The sequence below is a fragment of the Narcine bancroftii genome, chromosome 7 (assembly GCF_036971445.1).
Source record: "Narcine bancroftii isolate sNarBan1 chromosome 7, sNarBan1.hap1, whole genome shotgun sequence".
Classification (NCBI taxonomy): domain Eukaryota; kingdom Metazoa; phylum Chordata; class Chondrichthyes; order Torpediniformes; family Narcinidae; genus Narcine; species Narcine bancroftii.
The window spans coordinates 69,608,362-69,628,808 of record NC_091475.1 but is presented as its reverse complement, the minus strand read 5'-3'; the positions used below and the strand labels follow the sequence as shown (position 1 = coordinate 69,628,808).

General features: G+C 43.2%; 1 protein-coding gene and 1 long non-coding RNA gene across 2 annotated transcripts in view; one reads left to right on the top strand and one right to left on the bottom strand.

The window, feature by feature from the left end:
• slain1a (SLAIN motif family, member 1a) overlaps nt 1–18,478 on the bottom strand; it is a 127,113-nt gene extending 108,635 nt beyond the window's left edge. The window contains exon 1 of the mRNA XM_069890315.1: nt 18,061–18,478. Within this exon, the coding sequence (XP_069746416.1) occupies nt 18,061–18,413 (353 nt within the window). The 5' untranslated portion in view covers nt 18,414–18,478. The remainder of the gene's footprint in view (nt 1–18,060) is intronic.
• LOC138738999 (uncharacterized) overlaps nt 17,740–20,447 on the top strand; it is a 29,680-nt gene continuing 26,972 nt past the window's right edge. Inside the window, exons 1-3 of the long non-coding RNA XR_011341943.1 lie at nt 17,740–17,793; nt 18,085–18,173; nt 19,696–19,935. This is a non-coding gene — a long non-coding RNA (uncharacterized lncRNA). The remainder of the gene's footprint in view (nt 17,794–18,084; nt 18,174–19,695; nt 19,936–20,447) is intronic.

Below are 20,447 nucleotides of genomic sequence, written 5' to 3'. Positions count from 1 at the left end.
GGTACGAGGCAGAGTTTCCAACCTTCTGCTTTTGATACTAATATTCAGCGATATTCGTGGCTTTAGCAATGGTTCATTAAACGTTCTTTTTTCATACTTGATTACTTGGTTCCAATTTAGGTGGCTAAAAGTGCAAAAAAATTATTTGCTTTATTTCTTTTTTATACCTGCTTTGGGACGCAGCTCAGCGCAGCGGGCCCTACTGTCTGCCCTGACTCCATCGTATCTGTGGCCCAATATACTAAATATACAAAAGTATATTTTTCTCTTTAACAACCCTCTGGTGTCTTAGCAAACAACATTAACTTTCTTTCGTAATCAAGCTGAGGAGTGTAACCAAGAGACTGATGGTGATAACAGTAAAAGTGAAAAAGATGTGATTCATTTTAGTTCAAATTTTCTAACCGGGTCCAAATGCAGTTCTGAAAGTAATAGGGCTTCAAACTCAGGCTTGTATCCCTGTTCAGGTGTTTGCACTGAAGAAATGTGGACCTGGTGAGACTCCCAGGATGATAAACTTGGGTGTAAAGTAAATGCAAACATAAGCAATCGGCCACTTTTCACTTCAAAGGGTTTGAGGCTGTCAAATGAACAGCAGATATACCAAGGATCCTATTATAGAGCCGTTCAAAGTTCACGTTTCTCAGAAAAAAAAATGTTGATCACAAACTACCAAAAACTCACACTGCTGCTCTATGTGTTGAACATATAGTGAGTGAAGATGCTCTTGGAAATGTATGTGACACCGTGAATGCTTCGCATCAAGGTGGTATGTTGCCTCCCAGGTACCAGGGTCAGGGACGTCTCTGATCGAGTTCACAACAGTCTGGAGGAAGAGGGTGAGCAGACAGATGTCGTGGTCCATTTGGGGACCAATGTCATGGATAGGAGTAGGATTGAAATCCTGAAGAGGGAATATAGGGAGTTAGGAAAGAAGTTAAAAAGCAGGACCTCGGGGGTGGTGATATCAGGATCGCTGCTTATGCCAAGTGCCAGAGAGGGTAGGAACAGGAAATTGTGGCATGGCTGAAGAGTTGGGGCAGGGGACAAATTTGTGGATCATTGGGATCTCTTCTGGGGAAGATCTGACCTGTACTGAAAGGACGGACTGCACCTGAACTGGAGGGGGAACAATATCCTGACGGGCAGGTTTGCTAGAGCTGCTGGAGAGGGTTTATCAAGGTTTGTCAAGGTGGGAATCAGAATGTGAGGGCAGAGATTAGTGTAGAAGGTCAAAAGCAGGATGCTATGTGCTCTGAGTTGGGATGAAGGACAGACAGGAGACAAAACATAAAGGGAGCCAGTTGGAGAGGTTGAAATGTGTCTATTTCAACACTAGTATTAGAAATAAAGGGGATGAACTCAGATCCTGGATCAGTACGTGGAACTACGATGTTGAGGCCGTTAATGAAACTTGGCTGGAAGAAGGGCAGGATAGGCTGATGCAGGTCCCAGGGTTTAAGGGTTTTAAAAGGAATAGTATGGGAAGTAGAAAGGGTGGGGGTTGGGGGGTGGGGAGAAGCATTACTGGTCAGGGACAGTGTCACGGCTATAGAAAGGGAGAGCGCTGCAGAGAGAGGGTCCACTGAACTGGTATAGGTGGAATTCAGGAACAGGAAGGGAGCTATCACTGTGCTGGGAGGGGTGTGGAGCCCTTCACAATGTTTATTGCCTTTCGCCTGCATCGAGTGTTGTAAATGTCCTTCATGGTAGGAAGAAAGTCCCCACTGATATTTTCCACTAACTTCACTATCCTCTGCAGGGTCTTGCAGTCCAAGGAAGGATTCCTGACACAGTATGTGGAGCGGCCGACAAGAGGAGAGGCCAAAATGGATCTGGCTCTGGGGAATGAATCTATTCAGGGGGCGGACCACTCGGTGGGGAAGCATTTTGGTGAGAGTGACCACAACTCGCTCAGCTTCAACATATCTATGGAAAAAGATATAAACAGTCAAACTGGGAAAGTATTTAACTGGGGAAGGGCTAATTATGAAGGGATGCGGTAGGAACTAGCGAGAATAAATTGGAAACAGATGTTCAAGATGGAAGCACAGAAGTAATGTGGAGGAATTTAGGGTTCAAGATAGGTTTGTTCCACTGGCACAAGGAAAAGATGGTTGGAAAAAGGAGCCATGGCTGACAAAACAGGTCAGACAATGAGCCAAGAGGAAGAAGGAAACAGACATTAGATATAGGAAGCAGGAAACAGGAAGGGCTCATGAGAAGTATGTGGTAGCCAGGAAGGAGCTTAATAAAGGACTTAGGAGAGCTCGGAGGGGCCATAAGAAGGCCTTGGGATGTAGGATTAAGGAGGATAGGATCTATGAGCATTTATAGAAGTACCATCCATTCAAGGATAGGATGATGCAGTATAATTTTTTTGATCAGCTGTACCTTACTCTGCAAAAATTAAATAAATTGTAATCTGAATTATCCAATTTATGTTTTCGATGCAGTCAAGATATAGGGACATTTCGCATATGACCTGGTCATGCCCTAAGGTGAGAACCTTCTGGGAAGATTTGGGGAATCTCCTAGAACAAATTACTGGAATTTGATGCCCTCAGGTGCCAGAATTGTTTTTATTGAAGAAATTAGCAGATACAAGACCTAAAATGAGGCTGTTAAAATATCAGTTGAAATTTGTTAAACTTGCTTTAGCTGTGGCCAGGAAATGCATACTTGGAAATCTGATTCCCAACTGAGTCTGACCCACTGGAAGTAAGAAATGTATAGTCCCCTGGACAAGATTACTTACAACCTCAGAAATTGTTACAACATGTTTTTAAGAATATGGAACCGGTATTTAAGATACACGGGGGTTAATCTTTGATGATTCCCCCACTCCCATGTCCAATACCACTATCTCCAGTATCCCTAGCGATGTCTCCCTTAGGGGAGAAAGGAAGCTCAGGATGAATTATGTAATGTTTCATCTGTATGTAATTTACGCTTTCGGAAAACAAATGATTTTGTCACATTATATGGGAGAATTACCCCTTCTTTTTCTTTTCCTTTGGTGGGGGGGGGGGGTTCATTTTATTCTCTCTTCTATTTTCTCTTTTTTTCTCTGTTTCCTACTTTCTTTGAATGATCAGCCTGGGGTGTAATTTTATATTTATAAACAATAGTGCAGAATTTGATTATTGTGACCATGTGTTACATAGGAACATAGGAAGTATGAACAGGAGTAGGCCAAAAATGGCCCATCGAGCCTGCTCCGCCATTCAATACAATCATGGCTGATCTAATTTATGACCTAACTCTGCCAACTGCCTTCTCCCCATATCCCCTAATTCTTCTATCATGTAAAAATTTATCTAACCGAATTTTAAATATGTTTAATGAAGCAGCCTCAACCACTTCCCTGGTTAGAGAATTCCAAACATTCACTACTTGCTGGGAAAAACTATTTTTCATCATCTCTGTCCTAAATCTACTCCCTCGAATCTTGAGACTGAGTCCTCTGGTTTTAGTTTCTCCGGCCAGCTCAAAAAACCTTCCTACATCTATCCTATCCATACCCTTCATAATCCTATATGTTTCTATAAGATCTCCTCTCATTCTTCTGAACTCGAGCGAATACAATCCTAGATGATTTAATCTTTCATCATAAGTCAACCCCTTCATCCCAGGGATTAACCTAGTAAACCTCCTCTGGACCGTCTCCAAAGCCAGTATATCCTTCCTCAAATATGGAGACCAGAACTAGACACAGTACTCCAGGTGCGGTCTCACCAGTACCTTGTACAGTTGCAACATTACCTCTCTACTCCTGAATTCAATTCCTCTAGCGATGAAGGCCAACATTCCATTTGCCTTCTTAATAACCTGCTGCACCTGCAACCTAACTTTTTGTGATTCATGCACAAACACTCCCAAGTCCCTCTGCACAACAGCATGCTGTAGTTTTTCACCCTTTAAATAATATTCAGCTCTTTTATTTTTCTTGCCAAAGTGGATAACTTCACACTTACTAACATTGTACTCCATCTGCCAGACCTTTGCCCACTCATCCAGCTTAACTATAACCCTCTGCAGACTCTCCACATCCACATTACAATTTGCTCTTCCACTCAATTTGGAGTCATCCGCAAACTTGGCTACACCACATTTTGTCCCCTCCTCCAAGTCATCAATGTAAATGATGAACAGTTGTGGGCCTAAACACCGACCCCTGCGGCACCCCACTTACCACTCTCTGCCAACCTGAAAAACTCCCATTTATCCTGACTCTCTGCTTCCTGTCAGACAACCAATTTTCAATCCAGGCCAATATACTTCCCTGGACTCCACTTTGCTGTAGCTTACTGATAAGTCTCTTGTGTGGCACCTTATCAAACGCTTTCTGGAAATCCAAATATACAACATCAACCTGTTCCCCTCAGTCACGCGATGGAGTAGTGGCCGGACGGTGAACTCCAGCCCTCTCCAGAAAAGTCGGGAAAAACAAGAGAAAACACAAAGGCACAGAAATAAAAGTTACAGAAAAGTGAGTATAAAGGTGGAAAGAAGATGGTGACAAAAAAGAAAAATCAAAATCAACGGTAAGAAGAGAGGAAGAGAAGACAACGGAGGAAGAAAGAGAAGGCCTTACCTGTCCGAAGAGGCCCGCTGTGGAGAGAGAAGCCCGCTTCCTCAGGTTGGTAGAAATAGAACTACAACAATGGCTCGCAGAGCCGAGTAAAAGTGCGCAACCGCGCATGAAAAAATACACACCGACGGGAGGGGGGACCAGCTGGGGAGTCGATCTCCACAGCCGGCAACGACAGCTGCAGAACACCTGCAGCAAGAAGAGACCACAGAAGACAATAGAAACAAGATAGAAGAGGAGGAAAGGGCAACAAAGAAACAACAGATGGTCAACCCAGAGGAAGAAGAAGAGGAAGAGTATGGTGAAATAGAAGAAGAAAAGATAGGCAAGGTAAAGGATATACTTGCTCTTATTAAAGGATACATGGAGTCATTTAAAGAATGGCAAACACAGGAATTTAAGGATTTAAGAAAAAGAATAAACAACACAGAGGAGAAAATAATTAAAATGGAGATGACCTTAACAGAAATGGGAAAAAAAATGGACAAGATGGAAGAGCGGGCAGTAGCAGCAGAAATGGAGGTAGAAGACTTAAAAAAGAAATTGGAGAAATCTAATAAAAAAACTAAAGAGACACAAGAACTACTAGCTCAAAAAATAGATACAATGGAAAACCATAACAGAAGAAATAACATAAAGATAGTGGGCCTTAAGGAAGATGAAGAAGGCAAGAATATGAGGGAGTTTATAAAAGAGTGGATCCCTAAGACCCTAGGATGTCCAGAACTACAGCATGAAATGGAAATAGAAAGGGCACATAGAGTATTGGCCTCTAAACCACAACCACAACAAAAACCAAGATCTATTGTAGTAAAATTCCTAAGATATACTACAAGAGAAAAGGTACTGGAGAAGACAATGGAAAAAGTAAGAGAGGGCAACAAACCACTGGAGTATAAAGGGCAAAAAATCTTCATTTATCCAGATATAAGTTTTGAACTCCTAAAGAAGAGAAAAGAGTTCAATACAGCAAAGGCGATTTTATGGAAGAAAGGGTATAAATTTATACTAAAGCATCCAGCGGTATTGAAAATATTTATTCCAGGACAACAAAACAGACTATTCTCGGATCCAGAAGAAGCACGAAAATTTGCAGAACAATTACAAAAATAGACTGAGGGAGGAAGACGGGTAATGAGAGTTAAAATGATCACGACTGATATGTATGTGGGTAAAGACAAAAATAGACTGAGGGATGAAGACGGGTAATGAGAGTAAAAATGATCACGATTGATATGTATGCAGGTAAAGAGGTATAAGAGTGAACAGAGACAATGAGCATACATGAATGTATCTGTACTTAGAGGAAAATATAGATAGTATAGACAAGAATTAATAAGGGAAGGTAATGGAATAGAGAGAATAAGGAGGGAATTAAAAGAGGGACCTTTGTGACATATGAAAAGTGAAATCTTTTCTGGGGGAGGCGGGGTGGGGGGAAATAGCGGTCACTGCAAAATCAGTTGACGCTTGCGAGTGGATTCGCAAATCCAAATGGAGAGGGGAGATGTGGTTGTCCGACAAGGGATAAAGGACAACTCAGGAGGTGAAGGGGAGATTGGGGATAAATAAGATAGAAATAGGAGAATAAGGAAAATGTTAGATGTTGTAGGAATGTTGTCTTATAAAGAGTTGAAAATAAGAAAACAGAAATGGAAAAGGAGGAAAGGTAATGATGGAAAAACGGAAAGAGAAGATAAACAAAATATAAAAGGGCTACGCTGAACTATATGTCTTTAAATATTAATGGAACACATAACCAAATTAAAAGGAAGAAACTACCAAATTTAAATGAATAAATGTATTCCATTAGAAAAAATAACATATTGGTTAAGAAATAATATTGAAATATTCGAACAAGTATAGGAGCCTTACATTAAATACAATAGCGAAAACCTACCGGGGACAAACATTACCTAAGTTGATGGAAGGAGAAGGAAAGAAAAGAATGGACTCAGTAGAATTTCTGGTGTAATTTTGTTGAATGACAACATTGTCTGACTGGCTTAATGCAACCTAGATTGTATACCTAAAATGGATGAGAGGGGGGGGTGGGGGGATGGTTTGGGAGGAAAGGGGGGGGGGGGGAGAAAAAGTCACTGTATATGTGTGAAAAGAAATAGTGTATATCATGGCTAATGTGATTTATGGTGTGAAAAATAAAAAAATTTAAAAAAAAAAAAAAAAACCTGTTCCCCTCTATCCAACGCACCCATTATATCCTCAAAAAATCCTAACAAGTTTGTCAAACAAGATTTTCCCTTTCTAAAATCATGCTGCGTCTGCCTGATTGAACCCTTATGTTCCAAAAGTTTCACTATTTCATCTTTAATGACGGCTTCAAGCATTTTTCCAACTACAGACGTCAAGCTAATTGGCCAATAATTTCCAGTCTTCTGCCTACATCCATTCTTAAAAAGTGGGATGACATTTGTTGTCTTCCAGTCTGCCGGGACCTGCTCAGAATCCAAGAAATTTTGGTATATGACCACCAATGCATCAACTATAACTTCTGCCATTTCCTTCAGAACCCTTGGATGTATATCATCAAGACCAGGTGATTTGTCTGGCTTTAGGATAGTTGATAGGATAGTTAAGAAGGCCTGAGGGATGCTGGGCTCCATTAATAAGGGGACTTACTGATAAGTAAGTAAGGAGTAGAGAGGTCATGTTACAAATCTACAAATCTCTGGTGAGCCCACTCTTGGAGTATTGTGTTCAGTTCTGGTCACCTCATTATTAGAAGCCATGGAGCGGGTGCAGAGGAGACTGATCAGAACGTTGCCCGGATTGGGAAATAAACCTTATGAGGCAAGGTTAGCAGAGCTGTAACTTTTCTCTTTGGAGCATAGAAAGATGAGAGGAGACTTGATGGAGGTGAACAAGGTTACAAGAGGCATACATGGGGTGAGGCATAGAGAGTGGGAATAAACCAAAGTGGGAATAAACCAGCCAGGGAAATCCCTCAAAGGTCTCATACGTGCTCTTTACAGAAATCTTCCGATTCAAATCTGGGTCACTTGGCATTTATGTTTCAGATTTCAAGCCACAGCAGCTCTCCATTTTGATTTACTGCAGAAAGTCAGGGCATTGGTTGGCAGCGACAATCTACCTTAGCTTGATTATCTACACCTTTCTGAGCTTTCTTTGTTCCACCACCCAGAGTGTGAGCTGGTGTTGGCAATGAGGACTTTCCCCAAACACTTCCACCTTAGGATGACCAGCAGAGTCCTATTTACACCACAAGATCTCCTTGCATTGAAAGGAGGCTACCACATGAAGTGCAAATGGTGGTGGGGAGTGAAATAGCAAATGAGGGGGGGGGAGTGCAATAACAATGATGGCACTGCCAGAACTACTGTAATGGCACCACTGCTGGTGATACAGACCAGGAAGAGCAGGGAGCAGAGACAAACCACTGCTTCGCAGAGTCATACTGCTCGCTGCTGATGCTGATCAGAATTTTCAAAGCCTGTTAAAGTACCCTAACGTCTTTTTCTTTCACATCTTGCAACCAGAGATACTGTGTGTCCAGGATAGCTCATTCCTTTAATTTAATTTTAATTGAGACATACAGCATTGTAACAGGCCATTTCGGCCCAAGTCTGTCCCACCCAATTTACACCTCATTAACCTACACCCCTGGTACATTTTGAAACATGGGAGGAAACCGGAGCTCCCAGAGAAAACCCACACAGACACAGGGAGAACGTGCAAACTCGTTTCAGACAGCACGAGCCTTGAACCCCAGCCCAGTCCCAATAGCTGGCGCTGTGAAGGCATTGCGCTAACCACTAGGCCAACTGTGCCACCCTAAGTGGACTCTGAATAGCTTGGTGCTCTCCACTCTCTCCAGTACCAAGCTATTAATCTGTAGTGGAGGGTGGTCGTCTCTGGTCCTCCTGAAGTCCACAGTTATCTCCTTTACCTTGTCCGCGCTGTGACTCAGGTTGGTACTCTCGAACCATTTCACGAGATTTTCCACGCCTTCCCCGTAGTGTGACCCATTGTTGTTGCTGAGGAGGCTGATGAATGTTGTGTCATCTGCAAACTTGATGACTATGTTGAAGCTGGATTTGGCGATGCAGTGGTGGATCAGTAGTTTGAACAGGTGCAGCCTGAGTACACAGCCCTGCAGTGCTTCAGTCTCAGCATGGCGGTACTACTGACCCAGACAGACTGTGGTCTTTCTGTTAGGAAGTCCAGAATCCAGTTACCGAGAATCCCAGTGAGGACAGGTTCTCCACCAGACTCTGGGGAATGATTGCATTAAACACCAAGCTGAAGCCTATGAACAGCAGCCTAACATATGAGGCACTGATCACCAGGTGGGTTAGGATGGATGGAAGGACAAGGCTATACCATCATCAGTGGAACGTTTCCATCTATAGGCAAATTGAAAGATGCCCAGTGTCTCTGGAAGGTGTGCTTTGATGTATCCCATCACCAGACACTAAAAGGAACATTGAAACATTGAGCTGTGTAATAGATTGAGCCAGTGGGAATCCTATCCATCCATTAGTCACTTGATGACGCACTTAATGAGTGGGAGTACCCTGGAGTACAGTGTTTATCACAAGCCTTTTTTGTGGCTTGACACATGGTTAATATTGTCATGAATTATCACAGGCCAATGCTGAGAGAGACACCCAAATGACACTTTATTCAGTATAGTATGGATAATCCTCCAAATAATATAACAGGGGTAACACCAAGACAACCATTTAAGAATTTTCTAAATAGTCAAATCAACCACCCTTGTACTCTGCTGGAATGTCACTTGCACTATCTTTGGCTTGGCTTCGCGGACAAAGATTTATGGAGGGGTAATGTCCACGTCAGCTGCAGGCTCGTTGGTGGCTGACAAGTCCGATGCGGGACAGGCAGACACGGTTGCAGCGGATGCAAGGGAAAATTGGTTGGTTGGGGTTGGGTGTTAGGTTTTTCCTCCTTTGTCTTTTGTCAGTGAGGTGGGCTCTGCGGTCTTCTTCAAAGGAGGTTGCTGCCCGCCGAACTGTGAGGTGCCAAGATGCATGGTTTGAGGCGATATCAGCCCACCGGCGGTGGTCAATGTGGCAGGCACCAAGAGATTTCTTTAGGCAGTCCTTGTACCTCTTCTTTGGTGTACCTCTGTCTCCATCTACCCTACCAGACATCTCTAGAGAACCTGCCCCAAGGAGAAAAATCTCAACTCCTTCAACCTAATCTTTCCTTAGCCCTGGAACCACTTTTATAAATCCTGGAGTCAGAGAATGGCAGAGCACAGAAACAGGATCTATGATCCACTCCGACACTCAACTACCCTTCTTTATTAATGCCCTTTACTAGCAATTTGTAGCCTTGGCAACACATGTGCTTGTCTAGATACTTTTCAAAATATTTTAAGAGTACCTGCCTTCACCATCAGGATCTGTATGAAATAGTTTTTTTTCCTTCAAATCTTTTTGAGCCCTTTTACTCTTCACCTTAAATCTTTGCCCTGAACATCACTATTTGGAAGAAAATCTCTCATTACCTTCCCTATCTATGCCCTAGATACATCTCTATCAGGCCCCCTCTGAAGTGCCAGTTGATGAAGTAGACAAAGACGATGTGGTCAAACAATAATCATGGCTTTTATTAGCAGAAACTCATGGTACAATAATGAAAGAGAATAGATGCATATATAGCTATAAACAAGGGGAGTGTCCTTAACATTAGAGATAATGCACAGCCAATGTTAGTGCAGCAAGGCTCGCCAGAGGGGAGACAGGTAGCTTGGCAGCCATTCACCACACCCTCGCAGCCTCATCCACTGCAAGGAAAACAAACCCAGCATGTCCCATCACTCTATACATCCCATGCAATACCCTGGTAAATCTCCACTGCACCCGCTTCAGAGCAATCACATCTTTCTCATAGTGTGGCAACTGATCCACAAACAATACTCCCGTTCTGGCCAACCCAAAATCATGCCAAGTTGTAACATAATCTCCTGCTCCTGTACTCTCCAGCAGTGCACAACTTGGCAAGTTGCCCAAAAGTGTTGACTGCCCCGTGGATGAGCTCAAAGCTCTGGTGTATTAACATGAATGAGCAATTGGACAGAGTCAGAATCATTGGATTGGTTTCATGACTGAAAGCTACAACTGGTGGATCCCTCAAGATCTTGTGCTCGGAGCTCAGAACTTTACAGTCGACATTAACAATGGAGATGAAGATCCAAGAGATCCCAAGATAAAGGAACAGAACAGGCCACTTGGCCCATCGGGTCTGTTGGGTCATGTGCATTTTTCTAAACACTGATGATACAAAATTGGTTAGAGGGTATGCTGTTAGGAGAATCCCCCAAGTGTTGTGACTTCAAATAATAAAATAGTCACTTGGAGGCTAAGTGAGGCGTTTGAAATGCATTTCTTGAATAAATCAAATTAATTTTCTCAGTCTTTATTAATAAGCACAAAAGGGCCAATGTCTGTGGTAACATTCAATATCGATAGCAAAACTACTGTAGAAGAAAGTAACAATCCAGTGAAATAACATGGAATGTTCAATGTAACATAACATGCAATGTCTATCCTAACGTAATGGTCGACAGAAATTATCAACAATTAGCTCACCCTCCTTGGTTCACCAACTGAGCACGCAAGCTAATGAGCCTCCTTTCTTACATCCAACCCACCCCACCCTGCGCGTTCCACAGACACGCTGGCCCCTAGCTGAAGCTGCTACCGAGCCAACCGTGCTTGCGCCACCACGTTTACGCTCCATAAGCGGAACCAGCCCTCATGCATGGGACCAACGGAAGAGGCCCCCAGACGCCGCCAAAACCCGAGGCCGAACAACAGGTAAGAAACGAGCCTTTGGCTCTTACACCAAGTCTGCAAAAAGATCAGTTAAGTGAGTGCACAAAAAGTAAGCAAAGTTATCAATTTTACTAAGAAGAGTGAAGTATAATATTGATTAAATGGAGAAAGATTAAAGTACACATGGAGTTAAGTGTCCTTCAAATGAAACACACAAAGCAAGCAGTGAGATACAGTAGTTGTTAGGATGGTAACTATTTACAGTGGAAGGGAGAATATAAATCAGGATGTCTTGCAACAACTGTACACACCTCTAAACGTACTATGTTCACTTTTGCTCTCCTTGGTAAAGGATAGATATTAACATTAGAAGCAGTTCATAGAAGATTCATTAGGCTGATTCCTGGGATGGAAGGATGGTCTCATGAGGAAAAGTGGAACTGGTTGGACCTTTATTCAATGGAGTTCAGATCTGAGTTGATCTGAGAAGTACAGAGCAAGTCTGACAGGGTAGATGTTAAGAGGATATTTACCCTCATGAGAGAATCTGGAAAGAGATAGCATTGTTTGAGAATACAGGATTACTCTATTTAGAAGTTGAGGAAGAGTTTCCCTGAGACTGTCCCAGGGAACTATACAAGCCATTCCTGAACACAATCAAGCCCAGAGACACACATCATCGTGCCATCAAGGGTTAGAGTGAACAGGCAAAAAGTGGGGTTAAGGAACCAACTTCCTTATATTACCAGTTTTAATTACCTTGAAAAAAAATTGTTTTTTTTTCCATTCAGGAATGTTAAATAATCATAAAATAATTCATAGGCTAAATATATAACAACACTAAATAACTATCCAAACCTCCATCATTCAATCTTTCTTTCCTCTTTTAAAAACTACCTATTGGACCAGCTTTCAGACATCTGCTCAATTTTTTTAAATATACGGTTTATTGCTGTATTCTCAGTGCATTTTGTTGCATTAAAGTAGAAGTTGCAAAGACTCAAAGAATTTTAATGATATTTCCACTGTATGAAGCACTCAATTCAATTTTTCCACAGCTTTTCAGGAACCACCACAGTTTGCAGTTAATAACACAAGCAACAGAAATTCTGTACTATTCCTTTAAATATCTACAAATTTCTCAATGAATTGAAAGTCTATTTTACGTCAGGTTCTCTCACTAATAGTACTTCGAAAGAACAAAGTGGTGCTGCCTCCGGTGCGGACCTGGGGAGAGTGGGGAATGGAGACGCAGCGCTCTCCTGAAGGCCCCAACCACCAATGGCTCTGTACAGGTTTTAAACAGCCTGTTAAAGGAACTAATGGTGTTTTATTTTGTCCTGAAGATGTGGGGTCTGGGCCCAAGATGGCGGCACCTGTGACCGGCAGTGGCCACAAGGGATTGCAGTCTCCAGGGGAACAGCAACTCAACCCCCCCTCCCATTGAGAAGTAGAAGCAGAGGAGACAGCTCCAAAGGGAGTGACAATCCGGTAAGGGGCTCTGCGGCTAGAGGACTCACACAGGCAGTGGACTGCTGGAGACTCACACCAGACAGGGTGCTGCTGCTTCCAATACAATTCAATTTTACCACACAGCAGTCCAAATGTTCCAATAAAAGACGTTTCTGTCGACTTACTTTAAACAATTAAATTGTCGCTCGGAGGCTATTTCTTGAATAAATTGGTAACGAGATTCGAGGGTGTTGAAGGCAAGGAGGGGTCCCGAAGGGCCCTGGACGCTGAAGGCTTCCTCCTCATATTGGGGATTTCGATCTGGGATCGGGTTGCAGGCGGCTTGGACTGAACTGGAATCTTTTGCGGCTGCAGTCTCCACGGGAGTGCAGGAGGTGGATCGACAGACACTCCAGGACTCCGAGGGGCCTCTCTTCATTCTCTTTTTCTGACTATAAGGGGCACCAGGCAACGCTAATGGGGATTTTTTTTGTCTGCTTTATGGCAAAATAAAGGCAATTTCGTGTAATATTTTGCATTTCTGTTTTATAACAATAAATAGAATCTGACCTGATTTTATTTGCACTGGAATTGATATTGTAACTGATTACATCACTAAGACAGTACTGGATTGTTAAAGGCGCCAGGCTTCATTTCATCTCCAAGGAGCATGGCGGGACAGACAAGCAGCCAGCTCATCCAACCATGGCAGGTTGAATAAGGCAAATGATTAGCCAGGAAGATGGGAGGAGGGTGCCTGGCTTTTAAAATTATACAGCACAAGGCCAAGCCTCATGGAAGTGCAAAGATATTTTTCTTAAAACAGGAATGTGGTTGCATGGTGTGGGCAATCTCCAGCAGTGCTGAAGGCCCAAAGCTTCATCTAAGCTCCAAACAAGGATTGTCCCAACTCCACTTCATCCACAAAGTAACTACAAAATGTTGGAATGGAATTGTTTATGTTTGCATTAAGTTTCATCTTAACAATAGGTTTTGCTGCATTCCCTGAAAGTGAAGAATCTTTGTCTTCTCGACTACTTTGGATTCTTTTTTTTAATCCCTGGTCAGGGAAATAATGTGGAATTGGCTGTATATGGCAAAATAACAGCCTCTTGTTGATTTCTTCTTCTTTAAATACCAGTAACTATCATGTAATTGAATCCCTACTTTCATTGGCTATTTTTTATAAATTTCTCTTGCTGTTTATTAGACAACAAAGCCACTTGAAGTGAAAAATAAAAATGTTACAAAGCCAATCATGCTCTTTAGACGGAAATATTATTATAATTATATATTACAAAATAATATTGTCTAAATTAATGAAATTATTACTACAGTAAATGGGATGGCAACTTGGGCAATGGAATGCTTTGATTGCAGGATGTGGGCAATCTGGGAGAACATAATGGTCTTTGATGACAATACCCCAACAGGTGCATCCTGCTGCAGTTCCTTACAGACCGAGGTTGATTAATTGATGAATTAAGTTCGGGACCTGGAGCTGGATGAACTCCAGATCATTCAGAAGGCAGAAAAAGTGACAGACAACAGCAAAAAGGGGACAGTCACACCCAAAATGCAAACGTGACCATACCAGTTTGGCAGGGGGATGCGAACCATAATGCGAGGGAAGAGAATAGGGCAGAAGACGGAAAGGGTAAGGCAATGAGTTTGTGAGGAACGACAAGCAGGAGAGATGTCATCAGTTGGAGGGCTTAAAATGCAAATAGTATTAGGAATAAAGGGGATAAACTAAGCGAATGAATCAGTATGTCGAGTTACGATACTGAGACTTGGCTGATGCAAAGTCAGAATTGGCTGATGCAGGTACTGGGATTTAGATGTTTTAAAAGGGATAGGGTGGGAGATAAAAAGGGGTGGGTGGGGAGTGCATTACTGGTCAAGAATAATATCACAGCTGCAGAAAGGAAGAACGATGTGGAGGGAGCTTCTGCTGAGTCAGTGTGGATGGGTCAAAAATAGGAAGGGAGCTATCACTGTGCTGGGAGTCATCCATAGGCCCCAAAATAGCCCTGGAGACACTGAAGAACAGATAAGCAGGCATATTTTGGAAATGGTGCAGGAATTCCAGAGTTGTTCTTATGGGAGAATTCAACTTCCCTAATATTGACTGGCTACTCCTTAATGCCACAGGGATAGATGGGGCAGAATTTGTCAGATGTGTCCGAGAAGGATTTATGAACAGTATGTGGACCAGCCAACTAGAGGAGAGGCCATATGAATCCAGTACTGGGTAATGACCTAATGGAGGAACATTTTGGTGAGAGTGACCCTAACTCCCTGAGCTTTAGCATAGCTACGAACAAGGATAAAAGCAGACAAAATGGGAAAATGTTTAATTGGAGAAGAGCTAATTATAAAGGGATGAGGCAGGAACTAGGGAGAGTAAAATGGGAACAGTATTCACGGGAGAAAGCACAGAAGTAATGTGGAGGATGTTTAGGGACCACTTGCATGGGGTTCTGCATAGGTTTGTCCCACTGAGGCAGGGAAAAGATGGTAGGGAAAAGGAACAGAGGAAGAAGAAACCATAAAATAAATTTAGAAAGCAAAAAACAGAAGAGCTTATGAGAATTGTATGGCAGCCAGGAAATAACTTAAGAAATTAACTAGAAGGGGGCATAAGAAGGCCCTGGCAAGTAGGGTTAAGGAAAACCTCAAAGCATTGTATGCATATGTGAAGAACAGGGAGGAGGTTGGAGAGGTCCTAAATTAACACAAAATTCAGTATTCAAAAGCAGTATTCAAGGTGAGGTCAGAATAGAACAAGCTTATGTGCTGAACCATGTTGAGATTAAGAAAGGAAGTGCTGGATCTTCTTCAGAACATTACAATTGACAAGTCCCTGGGACCGGATGAGATATACCCATGTTGTTCTGGGAAGGGAGGGAAGAGATTGGTGTGGATCTGTCCATGATCTTTGGAGCTGCCGGAGGATTGGAAAATGCCAATGTGGTCCCCTTATTTTAAAAAAGGTAACAGGAAAATGAGGATACAGATAGATGGGTCAGTGGATGAAATGAAGGTTGAATTATAGACCAGTGAGTCTTACATCAGTGGTGGGCAGACTATTGGAGATGATTTTTAAGGACAGAATTTATGAACATTTAGAGAAGTACAGTCTTCTTGGGGATAGTCAACATAGCTTTGTGAGGGGAAAGTCATGCCTCATGAGATCAATTGAAATTATTGAGGAGGTTTCAAAAGAAATTGATGAAGACAAGAAGGAAAATGTGGTGTACATAGATTTTAGTAAGGAATCTGTAAAGGTCTCTCATGAGGCATGGGTTCCGTGGAACCTTGGCTGAGTGGATTTGGAATTGGCTTGCCTGTAGAAAGCAGGGAGTAGTAGGATAGGAAGTATTCTACCTGGAGGTCGGTGACTAATGGAGTTCTACAGCGATCTGTTCTGGGACCGCAGCTCTTTGTGATTTTTATATATAACTGGACGAAGATGCAGATAGATGGACCTGTTAGTTTGTGGATGATATGAAGGTTAGATGAGTCAGGGAGAGGGTTGAAGAATGTTGTATGTTACAACAGGACATAGACAGGATCCAGAGTTGGGTGGAAAAATGGAATGCAGAAAGAATTCAATCCAGTTAAGTCTGAAGTGATGTATATTTGAAGGTCAAACTTGAAGATAGAGTACATAGCTAATGGTAGGATACTTCATAGTGTGAAAAAACAGAGGCACAGTGGGGTCCAAATCCATAGATCTCTCAAGAATGCCACACAAGTTGAAAGGATAGTTAAGAAGGCCTGTGGTACACTGGGCTTCATTAGTCAGGGGATTGGATTCAGGAGATGTGAGGTGATGTTGCAGCTCTATAAATCTCTGGTGAGACCACACTTAGAGTTTTGCATTTGGTTCTGGTCACCTTATTACAGGAAGGATGTGGAAGCTATGGAGAGGGCACAGAGGAGATTCACCAGGATGTTGCCAGGATTGGAAAATGTGTCTTATGAGTCAAAGTCAGGTCATGTCTACAAAGTGAAGGGAAGAAGTTTTAAGGGTGCCATCAGGGATACATTTTTTTTTCCATAGAACTGTGGGTGCATGGAAGGCATTGCCAGGGGTGGTGGTGGAGGCTGGAAGAATAGGGGTATTTAAGAGACTCTTACATAAGCACATCTATGAAAGAAAAATAGAGGTTGTGAGGTAGGGAGGGTTTAGTTTGTTTGAGGTACATGTAGGTCAACACATTGTGGGGTGAAGGACTGTACCATTCTAATGTTAATTGGTGCTTTTTGTTTCATGTTGCTTTATTAAACTTATTGTTTAATTATGGGACATTTATCAAGCTTTTATGTTTCCCTTTAGTATTTCTGGGGCAAATCAACATTCATCCCGATGGATAATTTTAAAAAGCCCTGCACACAACAGTCGACAAGGTAAAGCAGAAGGCATACAAAAGCGTGGTTATAAATCAGTGGTTATTTGTGCTGCATTAGACAGTTTGAGCATGTGAATTGGGAACCTGCAGTTTATTAAAGGATATCTGGCTTCTTCCATTTTGCAATTGTTAGCATTACTATTCAGTCAGAACCTTAACTACTGGAGGCTGGTAATCCCAAGGTCTGCTACAAAATGTGACAACCGCAAAAACTTCCAGACTAAACTTTGATTTTTTTTTAATGAGGCTAATCTAGAATCCAATTTAAAAAAAAATCTTTCTCCACGATCAGTCCAAAGGAAGATTGCATCAAATGACGGGAAATCTGCAAATAATCACTGACCTCGACCTAAAATAAATGTTGCACCTGTTGGCAGATCCTGTTATCAATACGGGACCAAGACAACATGTAATAGGTTAAACATCTTGTAAATAATGTGGCCCATGGATATAAACACAAGGCAACATCACAAGGTATTTGTTATCATGATGAGAGATGGGATCTGAATGGAGAGCGAGGAAAGGGTGCTGATTGATGGCAGTGGTGAGGAGGGGGGTGACAGGGGAGTGGAGGAGGAGATGTGGTGGCCGGTGAGGGAGAGGAGAGGGAGGTGGGACGACAATGAGGCGGAGAAGGGGGGGAAGATCGGAGCACAGAATGCGAGAAGGGATGGCCTGGGGCAAAGAAGAGGGAGGCCAGAAAAGGGGAGGGTCGAGAGAAGTCGGGAGGTGGGATATAGAGGCGAAGGGATGTGGGGTGGTGAAGAAGGGGAGAGTAAGGTGGATAAAGGCGCTGAGCATTAAACAATACCAGCTGTCTTCGTTCCCGCTGCAGCGTCCGTTCTCCAGGTCCAGCGTGTCGACCTCGTCCAGCAGTAGCCTGGCGGCCCGGGACTCGGGGCAGTGGGTGCCGCCGGGCTGGGGGTAAGCCAAGCCCTGCGGGGGAGACAGGAGGAGAGCCGGAGCAGGCGGCAGGTGGCGGGCGCCGGAGCCCAGGTAGACCTGCAGAGGGGCGGCGGCGGCGTTCGCCCGGCTCTTCAGCTGCTCGTTCTGCCACTCCAGTTTCCTCACCAGCTCCTGCAGCTTCTTCACCTCCAGCTCGGCGCTCACCTTGGAGCCTACCTCCCCCGTAGCCCCCATTGCCTTCAGCAGGGGTGCCTCCATGGAATTGCAAGCCCCACCACCACAACCCACCCACCCGGCCGGAATCCGAGTCGGGTTGGCAGACACTGCTGATGTTGCAACCTTCCAAACCCCCACTCCAACCCCCCCCCCCCCTCTCTCTCTCTCTCTCCTCACACACAACAAAGAGCTGCAAAACACTGCGACGAGCTGGAGCGCAGAATCCTCCTCTACATTAGAATACCCGCCCTCCCTGCTCCACAGCACCCATCCTAGCGCGGGGTGGGGGAGAGAGAGCTGGCGCTTCCAATAAATTGGCTTCGTTTGCTTGATGAGATCTTCTTCTTCCAAGGTTTGGGGTAAACACCAAACCAGTCCAGATGCAAACGCAGTGCCCGTGTTGCGACAACCACCGCAGCGCTAATACTCCAGACCAGTGGCTGTTCTAATGCTTGTCCCTTTAATGCGTTCAGCCTAGGACCCCTGGTGTGTCCCCTCCACGTTAAGCCCTGGACCCCTGGTGTGTCCCCTCACTGTTCAGCCCGGGACCCCTGGTGTATCCCCTCCACGTTCAGCCCAGTGTGCATCTCCTGCAGCCTGCGTTCTTGGTTTTTGTGCCGGCCTCTTGCCTGTTCAGCCCCTGCACATCCCCCTTCGGTGTGTTCAGCCCAGGACATCTGCCTATCTTCCATTATCTTCTGTTTCCAGTTGTCGGTCCCAGCTTGGCCCGCGGCATGGCTCTCTCAATATAGGTCATGGACCTATGTGGGGCAGGTCTACTAAAAATCCTCTCACCTGAACCTGTCATTGGGCAAACTTTGTCTCACTCCATTTGGAAGAGATGCTTGGGCTCTCCACTAACTATGTTCTGAACACGAATCTTGTCTTGGCGATCTCCGTTTCGCCATTTGTCTCGCTCCACGCAGGCAGGACCAGAGTTCAGAGTGAATTCTGGAAGGAATGTAAGAACAGATTGAAGAAAAGTGTCTAATAAGCACCTTGAAGATGCTGAGAACCAGAAGAATTTCTGGGGGTATATTTGAATATAAAAGGGACAGGAGAGGTTAATTCAATGTCTAAGCATTTCTTTTCCAAAAGGTTGTCTTCCTGAAAAAAAATTAGGGATTATGATAGACAAATACAAAATGAACACAAGGATAATTTCAGATTTGCTCTATCCCTTCAAGAATCATTAAATTAACTTTTATTGAATTTAGCATGTTTAACGATTCTGTCACATTGCATTAGTTCAATTGACCCAAAAAATGTTTTGCCTGGTGGTTTTCATTTGTACGCAGCATCTAATGCCTCTCGTGTCCAACAGTAGTCAGCCAGCATGGATGGATTCCAGTTGCCCTGATACTGGTTTTTGATGGTCGCAATGCCCTGGTGAAACCTTTCAACATGTTCATCACTGACGGCACCAAGATCAGCAGGGAAGAAGTCCAAGTGCGAAAGAAGAAAATGAATTTTCAGTGACATGTGGCATTTTGTGGCTTTGTCTGCTTTATGTTGACTTAAAATATGACAGAAAATCACAAAAATAGGTTATATCTAAAAAATGGTAAGTGATAGGAAACTTTTTAGGTGATTTATTTTTGTGATCAGCAACCCAAAACCCATAAAGTATTTAGGAAGAAAAATATTTGTTGTCCAGTGCTATTAATACCTCTCCTCCCATAAGCACTCTCTCTCTCTGTAACTCATTCTCTTCTCACACCAACTTCTTCCCTCCCTTCCCCCTTTATCAGCACCACCTGTTCATGACTGTATGAAAGAGTGGTAAAGGCCAAATAAATGATTCCTATTGCACATATATTTTCATCCAACAGAGACAAGTACAGTAAAATCCCCATTATCCAACACCTAATAGATAGATTGTGGATACCGGATATGTGAATTTTCTGGTTGATTGAGACTCACCCTTACAATGCCTCCCTAATACTCTTGCATTAAGAACACACTGTTTAATAGACAAAAGATGGTGCAAAATATAAAGTAATCTGAAAAATATCAGTATTGTAGTCTTCAAGGTTCACTTTAATCAAGCATTTTCTGTAACTTACAAAATTGAAA